Source organism: Cetorhinus maximus, chromosome 11 (assembly GCF_964194155.1).
Source record: "Cetorhinus maximus chromosome 11, sCetMax3.hap1.1, whole genome shotgun sequence".
NCBI classification, from domain to species: domain Eukaryota; kingdom Metazoa; phylum Chordata; class Chondrichthyes; order Lamniformes; family Cetorhinidae; genus Cetorhinus; species Cetorhinus maximus.
The window spans coordinates 122,409,942-122,435,806 of record NC_135889.1 but is presented as its reverse complement, the minus strand read 5'-3'; the positions used below and the strand labels follow the sequence as shown (position 1 = coordinate 122,435,806).

Sequence of the window (25,865 nt, the reverse complement as noted above, 5' to 3'; positions counted from 1 at the left end):
TTGTGGGAGCCGCACTCATCCAAGTAAGTGGGGAGTATTCCATCACACCCCTGACTTGTGCCTTGTAGATGGTGGACAGGCTTTGGGGAGTCAGGAGGTGAGTTACTCGTCACAGGATTCCTAGCCTCTGACCTGCTCTTGTAGCCACAGTATTTATATGGCTAGTCCAGTTCAGTTTCTGGTCAATGGTAACCACCAGGATATTGATAGTGGGGGATTCAGTGATGGTAATGCCATTGAACATCAAGGGGCAATGGTTAGATTCTCTCTTCTTGGAGATGGTTATGGCCATTGCTTGGCTCTTGTGTGGCGTGAATGTTACTGGTCAGCCCAAACCTGGATATTGTCCAGTTCTTGCTGCATTTAGACATGAACTATCAGTCAAACAGCAATTTTTTCCCCCCATTTTCAATGTGGTAAAGAGAAATGTTCAGAAAAAATGTAAAAAGGTATATCTCTTTTTAATGTCCTGCTGATTTTTCTCCAGGACTGCACACAGCAGTGTCCTGGAGATTGATCTTCAATTCCTGGAGACTCCAGGCCGATCCTGGAGGGTTGGCAATACCAGCACCGTACTCCCTTCACCATGAACCCCACCCCCAGAGGTGTACAATTAGAGCCCCTGCTTTCTCCTTCATACAAACTGAACCTTTTTTATGACCAGTTTATCTAAAGTGGCCTCCCAGTTTAGTCCTAACATGGCAATTGGAGATTGGCTCCTGTCACATCCTCTGCACTTTAAGCTTTTTTTTCCTGCAATGTTGCATATTCTTTTGCCTGACCTTTGATCAACTCCAGTAAACCAAGGATCTGAGTTGCTTGAATTTGGCTGCATTTGTGCAGGGAAAGCTCAGGCTGCAATAAAAGGCCTGTCAATTCATTGACACTCCCTTGATTAAGCAAGAGGGTGACCACAAAAGGACAAGAGGGTGGCTGCTCATTGTTGCAGCAATATCTAGTCACTTTATTGGATAGAAGCTCGAGTATCTGTTCAGTTGTGGCCACTGCTCCTTCAAGGATATATTGTCCAGTGGTAGGAGTGTCAGCAACCAGAGGGAAAACGCAGGTTAAAGAAAATAAAAAGCAAAATACTGCAGGTGCTGGAAATCTGAAATAAAAACAGTGCTGGAAATATTCAGCAGGTCTGACAGTATCTGTGGAGAGAGAAACAGAGTTAATGTTTCGAGTCTGTGTGGCTCTTCAGAACCCATAGATTAAAGATATTGACAAGAGCTAGTGGGAAGATGAGGATTTTTTAAAGGAACCGCAGCGAGTTGTGATCTGGAACGCGCTGCCTGAAAGTGTGGTAGAAGCAGATTCAATAATAATTTTCAAAACTAAATTGGATAAGTTTTGAAGGGGATGATTTTGCAGGGCTATTGGGAAGCTCTTTCTGCTCTAGAGGAAGTGGGACTAAACGAATAGCTCTTTCAGTACAGACATAATGGGCTGAATAGCCTCCTTCTGTGCTGTATGATTCTTTATTGAAGAAACAATTGCCCTTGTAACATTCTCCATTCCACCTGCTTCCTCCCAGAAACAATTGGCTTCTATGTTAATGCTGCAGTTCATGTCAATACCAGGAGGGGGCAATAACATACTGAAACTTGTTCTGGACTCTCCAATCAGAGGAAACTGCTTTAGCTGCCCTTATCAAATCTCCATCTTGAAAACAACTCTGTGATCTCCCTTAAATCTCTCATATTCAAGGAAATACAAGTTTAATGCAACCTTTCACCTTCATTTAACACCCTGGTGAACCTGAACTGCACTCCTTTCAAGATCCCTTGTCTATAGGAGTTGGCTTTAATCATGGTCTGTGCTGTAAAGTTTCTATGATTAATGGCTCTCTATTAAATCCCCCCTTAAGCCCTTCTCTGCTCTAAGGAGAACAGTCTTGGGTTCTCCAGTCTCTCCACATAACTGAAGTCCCTCATCCCTGGTACATTACATTGGGTGTACAGCACAAATGGGCAGTCAGCCTATGGTCCATGTGGTGTTTATGCTTCACACAAACTGCCTGCCACCAGTCATCGGCTCACCCTATCAGCATAACCTTCCATTCCTTTCTCCTTCATGTGTTTATTGAGTTTCCCCTGAATGCATCTATACTATTTCCCTCAACCACTCCCTGTGGTGGTGAGTTCCACACTAGTTTTCCTGAATTCACTATTAGATTTATTAATGACTATCTTGTATTTAGGATCGCTAGTTTTGGACTCCTCGCAAGTGGAGATTATCCTTCTATCTTGAAGAACCTCCATTGCATGCCCTCTCTAAGACCTTGGCATCCTTCCTGAAGCGTGGAGCCAATGTGTTGACTGTGTTATGGGAATGCTTGGACTTTGTGTCTTATCTTCCCCTTTTTCTCATCGTTGAAGGTAGCCCACGCTGAGAGCCATGCCAGACCTGACAGCTGCCGTCTCCAACTCTCTGAGTAAAACCACACCAGGGATTCAAATATGGCGAATAGAGGCAAGTGGAACCTTCTCTTGTTTAATGTACTGGGGCCCCCATCATGTGAAAGTTCGGCCAGTGCTCTGGGTATAGTGAGTTCTTTCTCCGGTCAAAACTGCTGGGAGAACCGTTCTTGGGGTGTTGGTGTCACCGGCAAGGTTTAGGCATTTGCTGATTGCACTGAACTGAGGGGACTTGCAAGACCACTTCAGGGGACCATTAGAGTTGGAGTGGGACTGGACTCTTAGTTGGGGATAGTTCATACAAGAATAAGTTACCTTCCCTTTAAAAGATATTAGTGAACCTCTTTGGGTGTTTATGCCTATTCAACAGCTTAATGGTCCCCTTTAATGAAACCAGCTTTCTATATTGAGCTTATTTTTTTTAAACTGCATCCAAATTCTCAAACTGCTGTGGTGGGATTTGGATTTTGAGTTCTCTGGATTACAGCAACATAAGTATGACACTACTTTACCAGCTGCTACCCTGGGTATAGAGGAAGGGAGGGAGCTTTACCCAATATCTAACCTGTATTATATGCTGTACTCGTCCTGGGAGTGTTTGATGGGGACAGTGTGGACGGAGCTTTACTCTGTATCTAACCCTGTGCTGTACCCGTCCTGGGAGTGTTTGATGGGGACAGTGTAGACGGAGCTTTACTCTGTATCTAACCCCATGCTGTACCTGCCCTGGGAGTGTTTGATGGGGACAGTGTAGAGGGAGCTTTACTCTGTATCTAACCCTGTGCTGTACCTGTCCTGGGAGTGTTTGATGGGGACAATGTAGACGGAGCTTTACTCTGTATCTAACCCCGTGCTGTACCTGTCCTGGGAGTGTTTGATGGGGACAATGTAGACGGAGATTTACTCTGTATCTAACCCCGTGCTGTACCCGTCCTGGGAGTATTTGATGGGGACAGTGTAGACGGAGCTTTACTCTGTATCTAACCCCGTGCTGTACCCGTCCTGGGAGTATTTGATGGGGACAGTGTAGACGGAGCTTTACTCTGTATCTATTTTGCACAATGCTGACGCCTAACAATTTTTTCTCACATTTTAGTGGAACATTTACAATTTTTTAATAAAAAGTGCAGGATTATCTCTGGTTTCTTTGCTGGATTTGTGTGTAACCTGAACCATATTCTGACAAAATGACTATTTTGGGGCATAATTGGGGCTGGTGGCACTGATGAGTGTTGCTATAACAACAGAATACTAAATAACAGATTTGTTTTTGTGATGTATGGGTATTTGTTTTTCTCCTAGAAAATGCTGATGGTTCCTGTGCCACAGAAATCCTATGGAAATTTCTATGAAGGCGATTGTTACATCGTGTTTGCAGTAAGTAAACTGGTTCTGCTGTTTAATATGTCTTGAGTGATGAATTCTTCCTGCACACACTTGTATCAGTCCATGTTCACTGGCTTCTGGCACAGCAGTGCTCTGGTTTTTAAAATTCTCATCCCTCTCAGCCTTTCTCCCATCTTTGTAACCACCTCCTCCAGCCCTATATAACTCAGATTCTACACTCCTCAAATCGAAGCATATAGGGTCCTGAATGGTATTGACAAGGATGTTTCCTCTTGTGGGTTAGTCCAGAACAAGGGGGCACGGTGTTAAAATTAGGGGTCATCCTTATAGGACAGAGACAAGGAGAAATTTTTCAGCGTCGTGCAACTTTGGAACTCTCTGCCTCCGAAGGTGGTGGAGGCGGGGCCATAAGAACAAGAACATAATGGGAACAGGAGTAGACCACTCGGCCCCTTGAACCTGCTCCACCATTCAATAAGATCAGGGCTGATCACCTTGTTTCAATTTCCACATCCCCATCTAACCCCGATAACCTTTGATCCCCTTGCCTAACAAGAATCTAGCCACCTCTGTCTTAAAAATATTCAATGACCCCGCCTCCACCATCTTCTGGGGCAGAGAATTCCAAAGTCACACAACCCTCTGAGAAAATTTCTCCTCGTCTCTGTCCTAAAAGGGTGACCCCTAATTTTAAAACACTGCCCCCTAGTTCTGGACTCACCCACAAGAGGAAACATCCTTTCCACGTCCACCTTGTCGAGGCCGTTCAGGGTCTTGTAAACTTCAATCAAATCACCCCTCACTCTTCTAAACTCCAGTGGAAACAAGCCCAGTCTGTCCAACCTTTCCTCATAAGACAACCCGCTCATTCCAGGTATCAATCTAGTAAACCCCCTCTGAACCGCCTCCAACGCATTTACATCCTTCCTTAAATAAGGAGACCAAAGCTGCACACGTGATTCGGGTGCAATCTCGCCAATGCCCTGTATAACTGAAGCATAACAACCTTGCTTTTATGTTCAATCTCTCTCATAATAAAGGATAGAATTCCATTAGCTTTAATTACTTGCTGTACCTGCATACTGACTTTTTGTGACTCATATACCAGAATACCCTCTGCAGATCCCTCCAAATTATGCATTTAAATAATATTCTGCTTTTTTTGTTCTTCCTGCCAAAGTGAACAGCTTCACATTTTCCAACATTAAACTCCATTTGCCAGATCTTTGCCCACTCACTCAACCATCTATATCCATCTGCAGCCTCCTCATGTCCTCTTCATAACATACTTTCCTACCTATCTTTGTGTCTTCTGCAAATTTAGCTACCATGCCTTCACTCCCCTCATCTAAGCAATTGATGTAAATTGTAAAAAGTTGAGGCCCCAGTACAGACCCCTGAGGGACTCCACTAATCACATCCTGCCAATCAGGAAAAGACCCATTTATGCATACTCTCTGTTTTCTGCCAGCCAGCCAATCTTCTATCCGTGTTAATATGTTACCTCCTACACCATGAGGTTTTTTTTTCCGTAACAATCTTGATGTGGCACCTTATCAAATGCCTTCTGGAAATCCAAGTACAGCACGTCTACAGACTCCCCTTTATCCATTGCACATGTTACTCCTTCAAAAAGTTCCATTAAATTGGTTAAACATAATTTCCCTTTCACAAAACCATGCTGACTCTTCCCGATTGCCTTGAGCTCTTTTAAGTGCCCAGTTATAACCTCCTTAATGATCAATTCTAATAACTTCCCCACGACAGATGTCAAGCTAACTGGGTATTTGAATATTTTTAAGGCAGAGGTAGATAGATTCTTGTTAGGCAAGGGAATCAAAGGTTATTGGGGGTAGATGGGAATGTGGAACTCAAAACACAAACAGGTTATCCATGACCTTGCTGAATGGCAGAGCAGGCTTGAGGTGCCGAATAGTGTACTTCTGCTCCTATTTCATATGTTTGTAATCCTGCTCTCTTGGACATTTGTTTGATAAATTGATACATTGGCTGGGCTACAATTCTTCCGATTTGCCCCAACCTGAAGTGTTGGAGTCAGGGCTTTCAAATGAATAAAACTCCCAAGTGAGTTGCATAAAAGTCTACCGCATGAAAATAAATCATTCGACCCAAGTGGTCGGTGATGGTGTCCATGCTCCACATGAACCACCCCCCCAATGCCTGCAACAACCAGCACCTCTCCCCCCACCCCACCCTCAATTTAGCTTCCCCTATCAGCATATTCCTTTCTCTCGTGTGTTTTCTAGCTTCTTGTTAAAGGTGTGTATGCTATTCTGCACCACTGTTACCTGTGGTAGCAGGATCAACATCAATTGGTACTGATTGTGTCCTCCCATCCCCAGACTTTCAAAACTGGGAGTTCCTTCACTTATAGCATCCACTTCTGGATTGGAAAAGATTCCTCTCAGGATGAGCAGGGAGCAGCTGCAATCTACACCACTCAGATGGACGATCACCTGGGAGGCAAGGCTGTGCAACACCGGGAGTTGCAGAGATACGAGTCTGACGCCTTCAAGAGTTATTTCAAGAAGGGCTTCATGTGAGTAGAGTCTTTTGTATGGAGTTATTAGCCAACCGTGGCAGGATCTGTATTAGGGTATGGGTGGAGATGGTGGCGTAGTGGTAACATCACTGAACTGGTAATCCAGAGGCCCAGGCTAATGCTCTGGGGACATGGGTTCAAATCCCACCAGGGCAGCTGGTAGAATTTAAATTCAATTAATAAAGCTGGTCTCCGTAATGGTGACCATGACAACTATCATGGTCACTAATGTCCTTTAGGGAAGGAAATCTGCCGTCCTTACCTGATCTGGCCTACATGTGACTCCAGACCACACAGCAATGTGGTTGACTCTTAACTGCCCTCAGAAATGGCCTAGGGGAATTGGGGGTGGGCAATAGATGAATGGGATTTGAATCCACAACCTTCTGACTCTGAAGCCAGTGCGCTACCCATGGTGCTGATGTTACGTGCAAATTAAAAGCAAGTTTTCTGCTCTTTTTTTTTGCAGTTACAAGCAGGGAGGTGTCGCTACTGGACTGAAACATGTAGAGACCAACACCTATGATGTGAAGAGGCTGCTTCATGTGAAAGGAAGGAGGACTGTGTGCGCTGGTGAGGTGAGCACTTTAACCCATCTTAATTCACCACAAATCTCTCGGGATGCAGGCTGAGATCTCCATTGGGAATGTGCCCAGACTGCCTCTGAATTTTAAAAAAAAAAACTCTTCTCTGTAGGTACAGCTTCATCACCCTAGTTTGTGCTACTAATTGTCTGGACAGCAGCAGAGACTCCTTGCCTGTAGGTTAGTGGGGAGGGAGGAGATTGCCAGGATTGCTGCTCCTGATTCAGCGATTCCTAGCTGCTCTTTCACACCCTGGGTGAGGACAATGTCCCTTGGCTTTGTCCCTTTGCCAACTCCGGATATGTTCCTGGAGGTGTCATCACATGGCCTCAACCTACAATCGTCCCGCTCCAGCCATTGGTCACCCTTCTCTGCCAATTGAAAAGTAGACAAACTCCTCATTACCTATTGGGTGAAAGGCCTTTTCTCCCCTATATGATAGCAGTCGGAGAATTTTATTTATTTATTTTTCTCTCAGCCTCTGTTTTTCTGACAGCAGTGTCTTGGAGAACCCGGGCCAATCCTGGAGGCTTGGCAATTCTGCCTCCCCTTTCTCCCTTAAGCTCCTATATTTAAGGTGACCACTTGCATGCAGTCCTAGAGACCTGTAGATGTGAACTTTAGCAAGATTTTATGGCTTGAAGGAGAGTAGGCGGAGTTTGAATTTATCCCAAATCCAAACCATTATACACATATCTATGTGGGACATTGGGAATGTTGTACAGAGTACAATCTATCATTAATGCCCATTGTGTACATAGAGCCCATAAACCTGCTGGTGCAAAAAATATGGAGAGTTATCCAATGGCACAAAAGGCATGAAGGATTAGTGAAAAGCAGAATGCAATTCCCACCTTCAAAATGGGAGAGAATAGTGCCAACTTATTGCTGTATATGAGAGAGACATGTCGCCGAAGATTTTCATCTTACGCTTATGAGGACAAACACAAGAATGCCAAACTTCAAATCATCTCAACAATTTAGACTGCATAAGAGGGTGCTGGATTGGTTGGCAAGTTGGCTCTGATTGGCCGAGGTGCTCCCATGGAGAAAGCAATGGGGAATTATAGGCTCCCCCTTTTAACTTTTAGGGTAACTTTTTTAAAAAAAAAAAGTAAGGCTTGAACATGTTCCTTTTGGTTGCAGAATGTATGGGAGAAGTAAAAAACACAGAAGGGGCAAACATGCTGTTGGATGTGTACTGTTGGCCCTCACAGTCAGGCAGTGATAGAGGATAAATATGTAGTCAAATTTCAGAAGTGTAAGAATAATAAGGCAGTAATAGTAGGGGATTTTAACTACCCAAATATTAACTCGGATAGTTTTAGTGTGCAAGGTAGGGAGGGAGCAAAATTATTAAGTTGCATCCAGGAGAACTTTTTTAGCCAGTACTTAGAAAGCCCAACAAGGGAAGGGGCAGTTCTAGATCTAATATTTGGAAATGAGCCCGGGCAGGTGAAAGACTTACCAGTAGGGGAGCATTTTGGAGATAGTGACCATAACTTGGTTAGATTTAGGATAGTTATGGACAAGGATAAGGTTGGGCTGGAAATAAAAGTTCTAAACTGGGGAAAGACTAATTTTATTAAGATGAGATATGGTTTGGCCCGAGTGGACTGGGAGCAGCTACTTGCAGATAAAACTGTGTCAGAGCAGCGGGAGGCATTCAGGGAGGAAATAGCAAGAGTACAGGGCAAATATGTTCCTGTAAAGACAAAGGGGTGGGACTCAAGTCCAGAGAACCATGGATGTCAAGGGACATAAAGATTAGGGTTAAGAGAAAAAGAGAAGCTTATGGCAGATACCGAGGGCTCAATATGGCAGAGTCCCTAGAGGAATATAAAAAGTGCAGAGGGGATCTTAAAAAGGAAATTAGGAAAGCTAAGAGTGCATGAGAAAGCATTGGTGGGTAGAAGGAAAACCCAAAGGGTTTTTTTAAATATATAAAGAGCGAGAGAATAACTAGGGAAAGAGTAGGGCCAGTTAGGGACCATAGAGGTAATGTGTGTGTAGACAATGGGTACAGTCCTCAATGAATGCTTTGCTTCGGTCTTCACAGTGGAAAAGGATGATGCAGGTATAGACATCAGGGTTGAGAAATATTAGAAGAAATTAACATAGAGAGAGAGGAGGTACTGGCGGGTTTAGTGGCCTTAAAAGTGGATAAATCCACAGGCCCGGATGAGATGTATCCCAGGCTGTTGAGGGAGGCAAGGGAGGAGATATCAGGAGAATTCTTTGAGGAGGTGACCAGGTGTGTAGATGAGGGTAGTGCAGTTGATGTAGTTTATATGGATTTCAGCAAAGCCTTTGACAAGGTCCCACATGGGAGACTTATAAAGAAGGCAAATGCACATGGGATACAGGGTAATTAGATAAGGTGGATTCAAAATTGGCTTAGTTGTAGGAGGCGGAGGCTGATGACAGAAGGATGCTTTAGTGACTGGAAGCCAGTGTCCAGTGGTGTACCACAGGGATCTGTGCTGGGTCCCCTATTATTTGTCATTTATATAAACGACATAGATGACTATGTGGGGGATAGGATTAGTAAGTTTGCGGATGACACAAAGATTGGCTGGGTGGTTATCAGTGAGGTTGAGTGTCTTGGGCTACAAGAAGATATAGATGGGATGGTCAAATGGGCAGATAAGTGGCTGATGGAATTTAACCCTGAAAAGTGAGAGATGATACACTTTGGAAGGAGTAATTTGACAAGGAAGTATTCAATGAATAGCACTAGGAAGTTCTGAGGAACAAAGGGACCTTGGCATATGTGTCCATAGATCTCTGAAGGCAGAGGTGCATGTTATGGGGTGGTGAAAAAGGCATATGGGACACTTGCCTTTATCAATCGAGGCATAGATTACAAAAGTAGGGAGATCATGTTGGAGTTGTATAGAACCTTGGTGAGGCCACAGCTGGAGTACTGTGTGCAGTTCTGGTTGCCACATTATAGGAAGGATGTGATTGCACTGGAGGGGGTGCAGAGGAGATTCACCAGGATGTTGCCTGGGATGAAACATTTAAGTTATGAAGAGAGGTTGGATAGACTTGGGTTATTTTCGTTGCAGCAGAGAAGACTGAAGGGCGACCTGATCGAGGGGCATGGACAGGGTGGAAAGGGAACAGTTGTTCCCCTTAGTTGAAGGGTCAGTTACAAGGGGTCATAAGTTCAAGGTGAGGGGCAGGAGGTTTAGGGGGGATGTGAGGAAAAACTTTTTTACCCAGAGGGTGGTGACGGTCTGGAATGCACTGCCTGGGAGGGTGGTGGAGGCGGGTTGCCTCACATCCTTTAAAAAGTACCTGGATGAGCACTTGGCACGTCATAACATTCAAGGCTATGGGCCAAGTGCTGGTAAATGGGATTAGGTAGGTAGGTCAGGTGTTTCTCACGTGTCGGTGCAGACTCGATGGGCCGAAGGGCCTCTTCTGCAGTGTGCGATTCTGTGCCCTGGCAGTAATTTTCAAATCCTCTCTGGCCACAGGTGAGGTACCAGAGGACTGCTAACAGTGTTCCATTATTAAAAAAGGGAGGAAGGGATAGACCAGGAAATTACAGACCAATCAGTCTAACCTCGGTGGTGGGGAAGTTACTAGAAAGAATTCTGAGGGACAGAATATATTTGCACTTGGGGAGACATAGATTAATCAGGGATAGTCAGCATGGATTTGTTAAGGGAAGGTCGTGTTTCACAAATTTGATTGAATTTTTTGAGGAGGTAACCAGGAATGTTGAAGGGTAGTGTGTTTGATGTGGTCTACATGAACTTTAGCAAGGCTTTTGATAAGGTCCCTCATGGCAGACTGGTCAAGAAAGTAAGAGTCCACAGGATCCAAGGCAATGTGGCATGTTGGCTCCAAAATTGGCTGAGAGGGTGGAAGCAGAGGGTGATGGTAGATGGATGTTTCTGTGACCGGAAGCCTGTTTCCAGTGGGTTTCCGCAGGGCTCGGTGCTGGGGCCCTTGCTGTTTGTGGTGTACATAAATGATTTGGACTTAAATGTAGGGGGTATGATCAAGAAGTTCATGGATGACCTGAATATTGGTAGGGTGGTAAATAGTGAGGGGGTTAGCCATAAACTGCAGGAGGATATCAATGGACTGGTCAGGTGGGCAGAGCAGCGGCAAATGGAATTCAACCCGGAAAAGTGTGAGGTAATGCACTTGGGGAGGGCTAACTAGGCAAGGGATTACATTATGAATGGTAGGACCCTGGAAAGCACTGAAGATCAGAGGGACCTTGGTGTGCATATCCACAGATCCCTGAAGGTAGCAGGGCAGGTAGATAAGGTGGTTAAAAAGGCAAATGGGATACTTGCCTTTATTAGCTGAGGCACAGAATACAAGAGCAGGGAGGTTAATCTGGAACTGTGTAAAACACTGGTTAGGCCACAACTGGAGTACTGTGTGCAGTTCTGGTCACCACATTATAGGAAGGATGTGATTGCACCAGAGAGGGTGCAGAGGAGATTTACCAGGATGCTGGAGGGTCTGAGCTATGAGGAAAGATTGGATAGGCTGGGGTTGTTTTCCTTGGATAAGCGAAGGTTGGAAGGGGACCTGATAGAGGTGTATAAGATTGAAGGGCATAGATAGGGTGGACATTAGCAGAGGGGTCAATAACCAGGGGGGCATAGCTTTAAGATAAGAGGGGAGTTGAGAAGAAATCTTTTCACCCAGATGATGGTGGGAGTCTGGAACTCTCTGCCTGAAAGGGTGGTTGAGTCAGAAACTCTTGTAACATTTAAGAAGTATTTAGATATTCACTTGCACTGCCATAGTCTCCAGGGCTATGGGCTAAGCACTGGAAAATGGGGTTAGTGTAGTCAGATCTTTGTTGACCGACATGGACACGATGGGACGAATGGCCTCCTTTGGTGCTGTAAATGTCTGAGCCTGAGATAGGCTGATAGCTTGAGATAAAGATGGATGTGGGAAGCACAAACACTGCATGGATCAATTGGGCAGAATGGTCTGTTTCTGTGCCCTACATTTTTGTAGAGATACTTGAGTGGAAAGAGGCTTAAGAGTACGAACACTGGCATAGACCCTAGGTTTAGTCAATTTTTAAAATTTATTCTTTCATGGGAAGTGGGTGTTCACTGGCAAGGTCAGCATTTGCCCATCCCTAATTGCCCTTGAATGGCTTGCTAGGCTATTTAAGAGGGCATTTAAATATCAATCACATTGCTGTGGGTCTGGAGTCACATGTAGGCCAGACCAGGTAAGGACAGCAGATTTCCTTCCCTAAAGGACACTAGTGAACCGAGTGGGTTTTTACAGCAATTCATGGTAATTTCATGGTCGTCATTGCTGAGACCAGCTTTCACTGAATTGAATTTAAATTCAGCAGCTGCTGTGGTGGGATTTGAAACCATGTCCCCAGAGCATAATCCTGGGCCTCTGGATGACTAGTCCAGTGACATACACCAACGTCTCACCATTACTGTGGCACTAACTTGCCTATTACTGAGGTCAGCAACTAGAGCAGATCTACACAGAGAAGAATGGATGTTCTTATTTTTTTTTATATAAAGAACATGTGTGTGAGGAAATGAAGGAATCAATCCAAAAAAAGGCATATTGATTAAATTGCAAGTGCAATTTTTGTGTTGGTGTGTCCATAAGCCACCTCTATATTTTTTTAGGGTGGATATGTGATCAGATTTTGTGAACCTTTCAGGTTGAGATGAGTTGGAAGAGTTTCAACACGGGTGACGTCTTCCTGCTGGACCTGGGGAAGCTCATTGTGCAGTGGAATGGGCCACTGAGCAACCGGATGGAGCAAATCAAGGTAACGGACTGGCGTTGGCTGCTCCAGCTTGACTGTCAGGGGGCAGGGTTGATGAAATTTGTGTGGGGAGGGAGAAGGATGTTTATTTGATGGAGTCAGCGTACACTGTCACGTTTTACTGCCGGGTTACCCGGATGGTTTTGGCCTGTTCTGTTCCGCTCTGTAAATGTCACCTTTTAATCATCCATCTTCTCATTATTGACCCCTTAGCTACAGGAGGCAATCTGATTCCCCAGCTATACTGTCCCACTTTTAAAATCACTTTCAACACTTTTTCTTTTAATATAGAGCTGTTAACTGTTACTGACCGGGCTGGTATTTATTGCCAATTTCCAGTTGTCCTTTGAGAAGGCGGTGTTGTCTGCCACTTTTTAAACTGCTGCAGTTTCTCGTGGTTTGACATGCTGAGTGGCTTCAGAAGAAGATGGCCTGTTTTTCCCTCCTCACCCCTGAATGAATCGATGCACAAATGGGTTAAAAGTTCATATGAATTTGTGGCTTGAGTATTGAAATTGCAATCAATGATGTCTATTACTTATTTCTTATTACTATTCAAAATCTTACCTCCGCTTTCAGAATGTGTGGGATGGACATGTGCTGGGGAGGGATTGGTGGCAGGAGTAGTGCATTATAGTTTGACCAATGTTTCTATAAAACTATTAATATGTCAGCTTGTATTATGGAGACTGTCCTTTTATTTAAATGGAAAGTTTGGGTACTTTTGTGGATGTACAGTCTTCAACTCTGAAAACACCAATGATCCTATTGCTAACGTATTCAAACTATAAGAGTGTGGCTACCATCTAAGCCCAGGTTTATCTGGACTCCAAGGCTTTTCTGGTTGTATTTTACTGGGTCACATTAGTTCAAACTGGCTGGTCAGTCATCACCCAAAGCCTGGTCAGCTATTGTCTGGCCCTCCACCTTATTCTAATCCTTGTCTTCAAATTCTTCCACCTCCTTGTCCCCTCCCTATCTCTGTAACCTCCTCAAGCACCAAACTCAGCATAGAGTACACTCTGCACTCCTCCTCCAATCCTGGCTTCTTGTTCATCCCTGATTTTAATCATTGCACGATAGGTCCTAAGCTCTGGAATTGCCCCTCTCCCTAAGCCTTTCCGCCTCCCTGTGAACTGTGTGTTACAGTTCACTCAGAGTCCTAGTTGCTGTGGCCACATGCACTTTTCATGTATGTTGTAGTCTGGAGCTGTGGATGGTGATGGTAGAGTCTCCAATGTTCTTTCCATCACACAGCTGACCAGGAAAATCTCACTCTTATCACCCAACATTGTGTGTTGGACAGATTTCCAGATTGATACTCAACCTATTTGGCCACGTTATGTCATCTTTGGCCATCAAGTTCTGGAGTGGCACTGGAACCCTGGTCTGCTGGCTCAGAGGCTGGGACACTACCCACTGCACCATAAGACCTCCCCCCTCCTCTTTAAGCAGCTACCTCTTTGCCTCATCCTTTGGCTATCTGTTCCTCATATCTCCTTAAGTGGCTCTGTGTTGGATTTTGTTTGCCAATGCTCCTGTGGATCACTGGGGATACTATTCTGTTGTATAAATGCAGGTGCTTGTTGGTGCACTCTTTCTGCAGGACCTGGAGTTGCAATCTCTTGTGCAGCTGTATTACACTCCTATAATAAGACTGTCTTGATTTCAGGCAATGCAATTGGCTAAAGATATCCGGGACCGGGAACGTGGGGGACGTGGTCAGGTTGCAGTGATTGATGGGAAGGATGAGGCTGCCTCACCGCAACTGATGAAGCTCATGATTTACCTGCTTGGTGATCAGAAACAAATTAAACCACCGATTCCAGATGAAGTGGTGGATCAACATCAGAAAACGGCTGTCAAACTATATCAGTGAGTGGGAGTTTCATTATTGGAGGTGTGGCGGGAGAATGGTGCGAGGGTGGTTTGTGTGGAAGGGGAGGGGAGAATGGCTTGGGGGGGTTTGTGGGAAGGTTTAGTGGGAAGTGCGAGGTGAGAGTGACTGCCCTTGACATCAAGGCTGCATTTGACTGAGTGTGGCACCAAGGAGCCCTAGCAAAACTGGAGTCAATGGGAATCGGGGAAAACTCTCCGCTGTTTGGAGTCACACCTAACACAAAGGAAGATGGTTGTGGTTGTTGGGGGTTCAATTATCTCAGTTCTAGGACATCACTGCAGAAGTTCCTCAGGGTAGTATCCTCAGCCCAACCATCTTCAGCTGCTTCATCAATGACCTTCTTCCATCATAAGGTCAGAAGTGGGGATGTTCGTTTGATTGTTGTCCACCATTTGCAACTTCTCAGATACTGAAGCAGTCCATGTTCAAATACAGCAAGACCTGGACAATATCCAGGCTTGGGCTGATGTGTGTCACAAATGTTACTTGCCACTTAAGGCAGGCAATGACCCCCTCCAACAGGAGATAATCCAACCATCTCCCCCTGACATTCAATGGCATTACAATCACTGAATCCCCCACTATCAACATCCTGGAGGTTACCATTGACCAGAAACTGAACTGGACTAGCCATATAAATAGTGTACAAGAGCAGGTCAGAGGCTCAGAATCCTGCAGTGAGTAACTCACCACCTGACTCCCCAAAGCCTGTCCACCATCTACAAGACACAAGTCAAGAGTGTGATGGAATACTCACCACTTGCCTGGGTGAGTGCAGCTCCAACAACACTCTAGAAGCTTGACACCATATAGGACAAAATAATCCACTTGATTGGTACCCCATACGTGCATATTCACTCCCTCCACCACTAATGCGCAGAAGCAGCAGTGTGTACCATCTACAAGATGCACTGTAGAAATTCAGCAAGCCTCCTTAGACAGCATCTTCCAAACCCTTGACCTCTACATCTAGAAGGATAAGGGCAACAGACACATGGGAACACCAACAGCTGCAAGTTCTCCTCCAAGTCACTCACCATCCTGACTTGGAAATATATCACTGTTCATTCATCGTCACTGGGTCAATATCCTGGAACTCCCTCCCTAACAGCACTGTGGGTGTACCTACACCACATGGACTGCAGCGGTTCAAGAAGGCAGCTCACCACCACCTTCTCAAGGGCAATTAGGGATGGGCAATAAATGCTTTCCTAGCCAGCGAAGCCCATATCCTGTGAATAAATAATAAAAAAGAGAGAAGACATGTCCACCATCTCATAACCTCAAGAGATTAGATTGCAAATAAATTATTTTACACCAAGTGTCTGAATTTTGCTAGTGGGAATAAATCTGTTTGGAGCGGCAGGATTTCAAACAGTTAGCCCAATTGGCAGGAACAGAATTATTGAGCATTTAGGATGGAATGGCTCCATGCTAACTGACCCCTTCCCAGTCCCAATTTCACTGATTCTGATAGAGGGTGAGACACATGTCAGTCTTGGGGTTGAGTCTGGAGTTCTGTGTGGTCACTCGAGGTCTTTCCTTCCTTCTCCAGTGTGACTGATTCTGAGGGAAACCTGTTGATGCAGGAAGTGGCTACTCGACCCCTGACCCAGGAACTGCTGAGCAGTGATGTAAGTGACACAATTGCCTCCCAGGAGGGGAATGTTGATGGAGTAAATAAGGAGAAACTGTTTTCATTGGCAGGAGGGTCGGTGACCAAGACACACACTAACCAAAGGGGAGATGAGAATTTTTTGAGTTGTGATCTGGAATGTGTCGTGTTCTTATAATATAACCGTTGGACTTGCTGTGCAAGACACAGGGTACTAAATGCTCATAAGGGATTGGGTAAAAACATTGTGGGTTTCTTTATTAAGACTAGGCACATGAGAACAGTTATAAATAGTTCTGATGCCTTCAAGCTTTATACCCGAGTGTGCTCTGCTCAAAGCAAAAGTGAAACTGAGGCTGGATCACATGACATACTTCATGATGTCATGCTGATGTCCCTTAAAGACTTATTACAACATCCCCCTTTTCTGCCTTTCCAAAAGAGTATAACTATTTATAATTCATGTTCACTTACCATTAGATAAGTGTGTAGAACTGATTAATGAGTCTCTAAAGTAGAGGTAACCTGTTGGTACACCCAGATCTTGTAATGATAACCTTGTCTGGTGGTCTCTTTTATTGCTCACAGTGACCTGTGGGAGTGTCATTCTTGGGGTGTTGTTCCTGGTTGCATTTGGGATCTTGTCCTCTATGCAATAGGACTGTACGGTGGTTGAAGAGCAGGAATGGATTTGATTTGTCCTCAGTTACACCTCACCATTGTGCTTTTAAGTGTAATGACTTCATAGGATTTGGTTCAAAACTTGTTACTTTGGCTAATTGCCGCATACCTTCTGCGAAATCTTGGATAGGATCTTGTTGCCCCAACTGTAAATTTGGCAATTCTTTACCAACATTTTTATCTTACACATTGGTCAACTTCTCTTGCAGTTTTAACAGTAGCTCTCTAGTTTGAGAAAGTAGAATGGGTAAGAGTAGGTAAATTGGTCTTTACTGGCTTGCCAAACATGAGCTCTGCCAGTGATGGAACAGTTGCACTTAAAGGTGTTGCTCTCAGATGTATTGTGCAATTTTAGTTGACTATGAAGTCAATGCCATGGACATGAATGAGGTTGGATGAGACCTTGGACCAAGGATGGGTAGGAACTTCATATGGAATCAATGGTGCTTTGTGCTGACTTGGAATATACTCTTGACATGCCTCGCACTTCTTGACGACTATTTCAATGTCATTGGCCCTCTGCTGCAAGTCTTCTCATCCAATCTGTGCGAGTGATAAGGTTATTGATCAGGTTACAAATTTCCAGGTATGATGACCGGCCTGCCTTTAAAAATTAATCAGCCCATCCTTCATTGATTTTCCATAATTTCTTTTGCCATTTCTTCTTGTAGCTGCTGGCACTTGTGTTCTGCAAAATGTACCAAATCAATTTGGAGAAGATCTTCACATTCAACATCAGAAGTCCACTTGTAGAATTAAGGATATATCTTCTGTTTTCACTGGGTTAGGTAATCTGCTAAGTGTATCTGATGTGATCATCAAGTTACTTGGTTTATACTTAATTTAACAGATGTTACCTTGCAACGTCTCTTGATAAAGATTCAACCTTGGTGGTGCACTGGTCAATGGTTTTCACCAAATCATTTCCAGTGGTTTGTGGTTGGTCTCTACCAGAAATCCTTTGCCAAGCAGATGGGTTTGGAAACGTATGATCCTGAACACTAAAGTTAATGTTTCTTGCTCGATGGTGGAGTAGTTGGGTTGTACTATGGACAGATTTTGAAGCAAATGCAACTAGTTTGCCTTTTTATAGTAAGTGTGTTCCCAGACCTTTTCTGGGGCACATCTATCTCCAGGGTAGTTATCTCCCTGATAATGAGTGTTTCAGTGCTTCGGAGAGGTATTGGTGGTCTTCCTGCCACAGGAAGACACGTCCTTTCTCAACAAGTCCCTTAGCGACGAAGACGTTTCAGCAAAATTGGGAAGGTAATTTCTTGTCCCAGTGAAGAGATCCAGACCTCCTTTCGAAAATCGTCCGCATCTTGATTTGGTGTGGCCTTGATATCCTCTCTCTTTTACTTGGATTGGGACAGATGCCAGCATGGCAATAAACAGGACTGAAGAAATTGATCTGTACATTGACGTTGTATTTCAGACTGTTGAACGGTAATCCTTCATTACATGCTTCTTGCATCAATAAGTGCAGATTGTGGCTGTTCACACACTCCCCATCCCAGGGTCCTCTGCAGCTGCTCCAAGACACCCTTGACCCTGGCGCTGGGGTTGGGGGGTGGGTGGGGGGCAACACACCATCATGGATTCACATCTGCAGCTGCAGAGATGCCTGTCTTTCTCTCCCTAACTGTTGAATCACCTATATCACTATTTGCTCTTCCAATACAAATTCCTGGGTTTGTGTTGGGGATTCTGCTCTTGCCTTGAGTTGTAGAAATATACAGCACAGGAGGAGGCCATTCAGCCCATTGAGTCTTGGTCAGCTCTTTCAAAGAGCAATCCAGTTAATCCCATTTTCCTGCTCTTTCCCTTAAACCTGTAACTGTCCCTCCAAGTGTTTAACCAACTCCCTTTTGAAAGTTACTATTTAATCTTATGTTATGGCAACATTTTGGGTCTCTCCGCATCCACCCGCCTTCCCCACACCCCCCTCACCCCCTCACCCCCACCCCTGCCTGCCCCACTATAATTGAGACAAGACTGGCAAAGGGACATTCTAGGCTAGAAATTCCACCTAGCTGTGGCTCAGTGGGTAGCACTCTTGCCACAGAGTCAAAGGATCATGGGTTCAAGTCCCACTCCAGCCCATAGTCCAGGCTGATAAACTCAGTGCAGTATGGGGTGGAGAAGGTGTCTCCCAGACAAGCATTAAATGGAAGCCCTGTCCACTATGTTTTGGGTGGACAAAGAAGTTCCTACACTTTCTATTTTGCAGAAAAGCAGGGGAATTCTACCCAGTATCTTGGCCGATATTTATCCCTCGTCGAACATCACATGATGCATTTTAGTGAACGTTGCTGTTTGTGGGTGCTTGCTGCATGTGCTCCAATAGGCTGCTGCATTTTCTAGGTTACAACACTGACAAAAAATTTGTTGACTATAAAACACTGCTGGAGGGTCTGAGCTACAGAAAACGCGCTTTCCTTTTTGAAAATTCAAAGCAATATTAAATTTTAAGCCTGTTTAATTATTTTTTTTTTTTAGGATTGTTACATTATAGACCAAAGTGGAATTAAAATCTTTGTGTGGAAGGGCAAGAAGGCTTCCCGACAAGAGCGTCAGTCGTCTCTAACCAGAGCGATGGTGAGTACATCACATCTCGCACCTCCTCGCCAATGTGAGGCACTTGCCACTTTAAGAATTCTGGCTTCAGATTCTCCTCCAACTTCTCATTTTTAGCCCGGACTAAGCTTGAGGTAACGACAGTCAATGTAAAAGATTGATCGGAATCCTGGGAGAGATGAGCAATAAAATGTGTTCATTGCCTGGAATTGTTTAAATGAGGAAACTTCTTTACATTGACATGAATGGCTTTTTGACCAATGGGTTAAGTCAGGATTAGGATTTAAAAAGGATCTGTTTTCAGGGGGCTGCTGGCAAGGCTGGGATTTATCGGCCATTCCTCGTTTTCCTTGGGGAGGTGGTGAGCCACTGCCTCGAATCGCTGCAGTCCCTCTGGTGATGGTCGTCTTGAAGTTTTTTTTCCCCTTCATGTTTAGTAATAGTAGCCTTTAGCTCTTGACCCTGTTAAGGGAATAAAAATACAAACAATGGTAGTCAGGAAAAGACCCTCTGGTCCATCAAGCCTGTCCCACACAATTGACCCTTTGTTTATCACAATGTATACCCTCCCAACCACATCCAAAACCCATCTAGATATAATGATCACCGAACTGGTAAATTAAGACCGGATCTTAAAGCAATGGTCAGTTTTATATCTAATTATAAAGACATTCAAGTGCATACTGGTGAATATTCTTCAGGGAGCTTTGATTATTTGGGAAGTCCTTCAGAAGGAAACACTTACAAATACATCAGCCTTTTCAGAAGCAAGTGATTGGAATGGATTAAAGTTGGAATAGAACAAGTGAAAGTCAACTGTGGCTCTTGCCTCTGAGTCACGAGATTCTGGGTTCAAATCCCACTCCAAGGCTTGAGCGCACAAATCTAGGTTGACACTCCACTACAGTACTGAGGGAGTCCAGCATTGTTAGCGATGCCATCTTTGGGTGAGATGGTAAACTAATGCTGTGGATGTGCAGAGACTCCATGGCACTCTAAGAAGAAGAGCTGGAGAATTCTCCCTGTTCACTCTAGCCAACATATGTCCCTCAACCAACCTCAAAAAAAAAACCATTATCTGCTTATTATTATATTGTTGCTTGCTGCATGCAAATTGGCTGCTGCATTTCCTGCATTACAGCCAATTAAATACTTCAGCATTGTAAAGTGTTTTGGGAGGTCTTGAGGTCCTGAAAGGTGCTATATAAATGCAAGTAAGGTCTTTAGGAATTGACCACTCCAGTTTTTTAATAATTCTAATATTCTGTTCTCAGGGCTTCATTAAAGCTAAAGGTTATTCTGACTCTGTGAACATCGAGTTGGAAAATGATGGTGCGGAGTCGGCTCTATTTAAACAGCTTTTTCAGAAGTGGACGGTGAAGCATCAGACCACTGGCTTGGGCAGAACTCACAGCGTTGGCAAAATCGGTATGTGAGCCTGTACCAGGGTGGGGCAGACTTGACTGGCAGCGTTTTTGGTGGGGGGGGGGTGGATGCTGGTGGGGTTGACTGGCGACATGACTTTGAGCATGATCCAAGGGATGAGGAATTTCCATTCCATGGAGAAAGTGGAGAAGCTGGGGTTCTCCTCCTTGGAAAAGAGAATTTTGAGAGATTTGATAGAGGTGTTCAAAATCGCGAGGGGTCTGGACAGAGTAGATGGTGAGAAACTGTTCCTGTTGATAGAGCGGTCGAGGACCAGAGGGCATCGTTTTCAGAGAACTGGCAAAGAACCAAAGGTGACATGCGGCAAATCTTTTTTTTTTTTTGCACAGCTGGAGGTTAAGATCTGGAATGTACTACCTGAGAGTGTGCTGGAGGCAGATTCAATTGTGGCTTTCAAAAAGGAATTGGATAATTGTCTGAATAGAGGGAAAAGGCAGGGGAGCGGGAATAGCTGAGTTGCTCTTGCAGAGAGCCACATGAAACAAGATTGACCGAATGACCTCTTTCTGTGCTGTAACCAGTCTATATTTCTCCCCTGCACTTGTTTTTCCAGCCAAAGTGGAGCAGGTGAAGTTTGATGCCATGGAGATGCATGCCAAGCCCGAGGTCGCAGCCCGCGAGATGATGGTGGACGACGGTTCCGGTGAAGTAGAGGTACTGTCGCATGTTCCCACACAATCTACTCGATGAATTTTAAATTCTCACTCCTCCTGTGTCCAAATCTTTCCTTGGCCTCACCCATTCCCGATCTCTGTAAAACCCCTCCAGCCCAACAACTTTTCCAATCTGTGCTCTCCTCCAATTCTGGTCTTTTTTGTCCATTACAACTCCACACACTTCTCTCCTGTCATGGCACCAGCTGTCTGGGCTTTAAGCTCTGAAATTCTGCCCCTCCGCCAACACTCCTCCAAATCAACTACTTTGACCAAGCTTTTGGTTTCCAATCCTAATGTCTCCCTATGTGGCTCATTGTCAAATGTTGTTTGATTAGCATCCCTGTCTCTCTCTCTTTTGGGATGCTTTACCATGTTAAAGGCACTGTCTAAATGCAAGTTATCGAGGCTACAGGCCTCAACACTGACGTGTAGAACTATTTAGTTGGCGGTTCTGAGACAAGGGCACTTTGATCATTGGTTTATTGAAAGATCATCGTGGTGGCCAGGTGCTGAATTGTGATGACAATGCAAATAAAACAAGTAATTATGTAATAGACAATTATTAAAATAAAAATAGAGTATTCCCAATTATGACTTCAACATACAAATAATTACAATGTGTTGCAAATTGCAGGTCTCCTTAATTTACATAACAGAAATGAAAGGTCTCCTGCACTCTGCGTTTTGTATGAAAGTCCATCAATCAGAGGTTCAGGTTGAATTAATTAAATTCTCAATCATTTACAGACCATTTGAGATTTATAAAGTAGGAGATTTGGACTGTTGTGTAGTTTTTTTTCATTCTATATCTTGTAGAATGGTGTCTTTTCTCAATTCCATCGCACATTTACTGTGTGGTTGTGGCAAGGAGTAGTAGCAATGGGAGGTGGGATTCAAGAGTTTTCCAGTGGAGCCCAGACAGAGCTGCCTCTGCCTTTCAGCTAGGGAACACATTCAGTAGTTCTTGTATCAGAGTAGCTTTGGTATGGATCAGATTCAGTGCTAGTTTCAGCGCTTTTGAGCTCATTCATCTGCTCTTTGGTCCAGCATTCCAAGCAGGCGCTGTGTATTCAACTGTGGGTTTTGCATAACTATTAAACAGTCAATTGGTCAGTTTTAGATATGTCATGATGCTTGGAGTACTGGGAGGGATGAGAGACTAGAGGCTTCCTTCTCTCTCTTGTCATAATAGCTGATTATGGACGTAGTCTCCAGTATTAGATACTATACGGTACTATATACGGGGTCACCTGACCTGGGGTTTGAAGGTCAGTACATGTTGGAGCCTATCTTGATAGAGTTCAGACACTGCAGATAGGTTCACGTTAGGAAAATGTGTGATTAATAAAGTTAACTCAGCTACAATGTCGACGGCCTCTGTGCACCATTAAAAAAAGAAACAAGACATCTCCAATCAATGGTCAGTTTTCAGGAATCGTATGCAAACGTTTTAGATTTTCACTTTTATTTTTGCCTCCTTTTTTTCTCCTCTTCCCCAGAGACCCTCCCCCAGTCTATGATTTAAGACTGAATATTGTCTGTGTCTGCCACACCACCCAGCGAGATCAGCACCTGACCGTGCTGCAGTTCAGACCTGGCGCTTAGGGCTGTTTGCTGGTCTAGTGAGGAACAGACCTGAGAACATTGGGAAGAAATCAAATTCCTTGCAAGGCAAGAGGACAGTTGAATGTGTTTTTACGATGAGCCTGTGGCTTTGAGTAGTTGAGTTGGCATTGATCTTTGTCCAATGTTCAAGCTGCAGCTTTAGACTAGTCTGATGGCGAGAGAATGTTGAATCATTTTTCTCTCTCCTAGTTTCTTCTGCCTTCCCCAGAAGCTGTGGACTCTGCGATACAAACAAAAGCAGCAGTCCTCTAGCAACTCGTCCAAATACTCATTTGTGGGTAGTCCTTAGTTGGTCACAGCCTGCCAACAACTGAGCTCGGTGTTGTGCTCACCCAACATCACATGCTGGCTCTTCCAACAGAGATCACTGGATAGCATGAAAATTCTCTCCTTCACCAGTGAGGCACTGAGATTGTAGTCCCACTATCACTGCAGCCTGTAAGCCAGGATGGCAATGGAACCTAATGCAGTTTTGGCTTTGCTCACTTAGGTAATAGAAATGAAATCTGCAATCTGTGACATCCTTTCTCTTCAGTATGACCAATCTGATTTGTTCCTAGGAGTGGGTGATTAGGGACCTGGAGTTGGACCCTGTGGAGAAGAGATGGCATGGACATTTCTACAGTGGAAAATGCTACCTGATCCTGTACAGCTACACTGTCAGTAACAAACTTCACTACATCCTCTACATCTGGCAGGTCTGTGCGACTCTACAATCTCTTCTTATCATTCAGATTTAGCCTGGGAGTGAGTTACAGGTTGGAACCTTATAAAGGTGTTCGGAGAGTTTCATTGACCAAGAATGAGAAATTTTAGGAAGAGGGAAATGCACGTAAAAGGCCTGTCTCTTCTGGGATCCACTTGTCTGACTAGCCTTCCCTCCAACCTCTCCAAAAAAGAATTGAGCTCCCACCACGATAGCTCAGACACCACTTTGAGCCGTAGACACCGGGAGCATGCGACTTCTGTTTCGTTGGATGGTCCCAACAATATGAGCAGATGGCTCTGGGTGATGAAGGCAGGGTTAGGGTTACGGTTGCCAACCCTCCAGGTCTGTCCTGGAGACCCCAGGGAATTGGGATGAACTTTGTGGATGCTGCAGTGAGCAAAATCCATGAGGAAAATCAGTGAGTAAGAAGAATTGTGGGTTTTTTAGTTTTCTTTGAATATGATTTTTTTTAAAAATGCAGATGCTGAAAAAAATGATGACTGGATTGGTTGTGGCGAAACCTCCAGGAATAGGTCCAACCAGGGCTGTCAACTCCAGAATAGTGTGTGCATTGGGACTTAACGGTGAAGACTTTATGGTTGAGGACACAGCCAACACGCACTATTTGAGCTGATATGAATATTGGCCACCTGGGCACGGTGTCTATGGAACAAGACTCTGAAGAAGGGAAACATTGGTAGAACTGGGGATGAAATTATTCTTATGGAGGACATGGGAACAGAAGGAGGCTATTCAGCCCTTCAAGCCTGTTCTGCCATTCAATGAGATCGTGGCTGCCCCTTGACCTAACTCCACATACCTGTCCTTGTCCCATATCCCTTAATATCTTTGATAGATTTTTGTTATCCAGTCTCCAGTTTTAATTCCAACAATTGGATCAGGCATCAATTGATTGCAGAAGAGAGTTCCAAACCTACCAGATCTTTGCTTGTAAAAGTGTTTCCTAATTTCACTCCTGAAAGGTCTGGTTTTAACTTTTAGGCTCTGCCCCCTAGTCCTAGATTCCTGACTGGCAGAAATAGTTTCTTCCAATCTATTCTATCACTTCCTCTTAATATCTCGAAACTTCAGTCAATTGACCCCATTAATGCTCTAAATGCTGAGGGATCCTAGCATGCATGGACACTCCTTGTAATTTGGAAATTGGATATTGAAGACCAGCCCTGATCTCTCAGAATGGCAGAGCAGGCTTAAGGAGCCATATGGTCCACTCCTGCTCCTATTTCTAATGTTCTTATTCATTCTTTAATATAGAGGGTGTGTGTGAGGTGATTTATGCCTCATTGAAAAGCTAGAAGGCCATTTTGATCTGTTTTTCCTTTTTTTTTGTTTCCTTTCAGGGTAAATCCGCTAGTCAGAGCGACATCACTGCCTCTGCCTACCAGGCGGTTAACATAGACCAGAAGTACAATGGAGAGCCTGTACAAGTCCGAGTCACCATGGGGAAGGAACCAAAACACCTGATGGCCATTTTCAAAGGCAAACTTGTAGTTTTTGAGGTAACTTGGATATAATGGGGAAAAGGGCAAGAAGTTTAGGTTTTGTGTGTGTGGTCTTTCTATAGAAAGTGAGTCTGGGGAATTAAAAATGGAAAATAAGGAGATGGCAGATGAATAGAACTGGTATTTTGCATCGGTTTTTCGATATAATCGATATGAGTAACATCCCAGAAATAGCTGTAAACCAGGAAATGGGAGAGAGGGAGGAAGTTGGGAAAATTACAATCACCAGGGAAGTGGTATCGAGCAAATTGTTGGGGCTGCGGGGCTGACAAATCCCCAGGTCTGGATGGACTTCACACTAAGGTCTTGAAGGAAGCAACTAGTGAGATAGTTGATGCATTGGTTTTAATTTTCCAAAATTCCCTAGATTTGGGAAAAGTTCCATTAGATTAGAAAATAGCAAATGTAACTTCTTTATTCATAAAGG

The 25,865-nt window shown here is 44.3% G+C and overlaps 1 protein-coding gene across 1 annotated transcript in view; it reads left to right on the top strand.

The window, feature by feature from the left end:
- The window catches only part of LOC144686879 (villin-1-like), a 47,486-nt gene that overhangs the window by 818 nt on the left and 20,803 nt on the right, over positions 1-25,865 (top strand). The window contains exons 2-13 of the mRNA XM_078552689.1: positions 2,382-2,475; positions 3,723-3,797; positions 6,131-6,327; positions 6,800-6,908; positions 12,598-12,708; positions 14,378-14,580; positions 16,161-16,239; positions 19,401-19,499; positions 20,753-20,906; positions 21,478-21,578; positions 23,767-23,904; positions 25,277-25,435. Coding sequence (XP_078408815.1) covers positions 2,401-2,475; positions 3,723-3,797; positions 6,131-6,327; positions 6,800-6,908; positions 12,598-12,708; positions 14,378-14,580; positions 16,161-16,239; positions 19,401-19,499; positions 20,753-20,906; positions 21,478-21,578; positions 23,767-23,904; positions 25,277-25,435 — 1,500 coding nt within the window. The 5' untranslated portion in view covers positions 2,382-2,400. The remainder of the gene's footprint in view (positions 1-2,381; positions 2,476-3,722; positions 3,798-6,130; positions 6,328-6,799; positions 6,909-12,597; positions 12,709-14,377; positions 14,581-16,160; positions 16,240-19,400; positions 19,500-20,752; positions 20,907-21,477; positions 21,579-23,766; positions 23,905-25,276; positions 25,436-25,865) is intronic.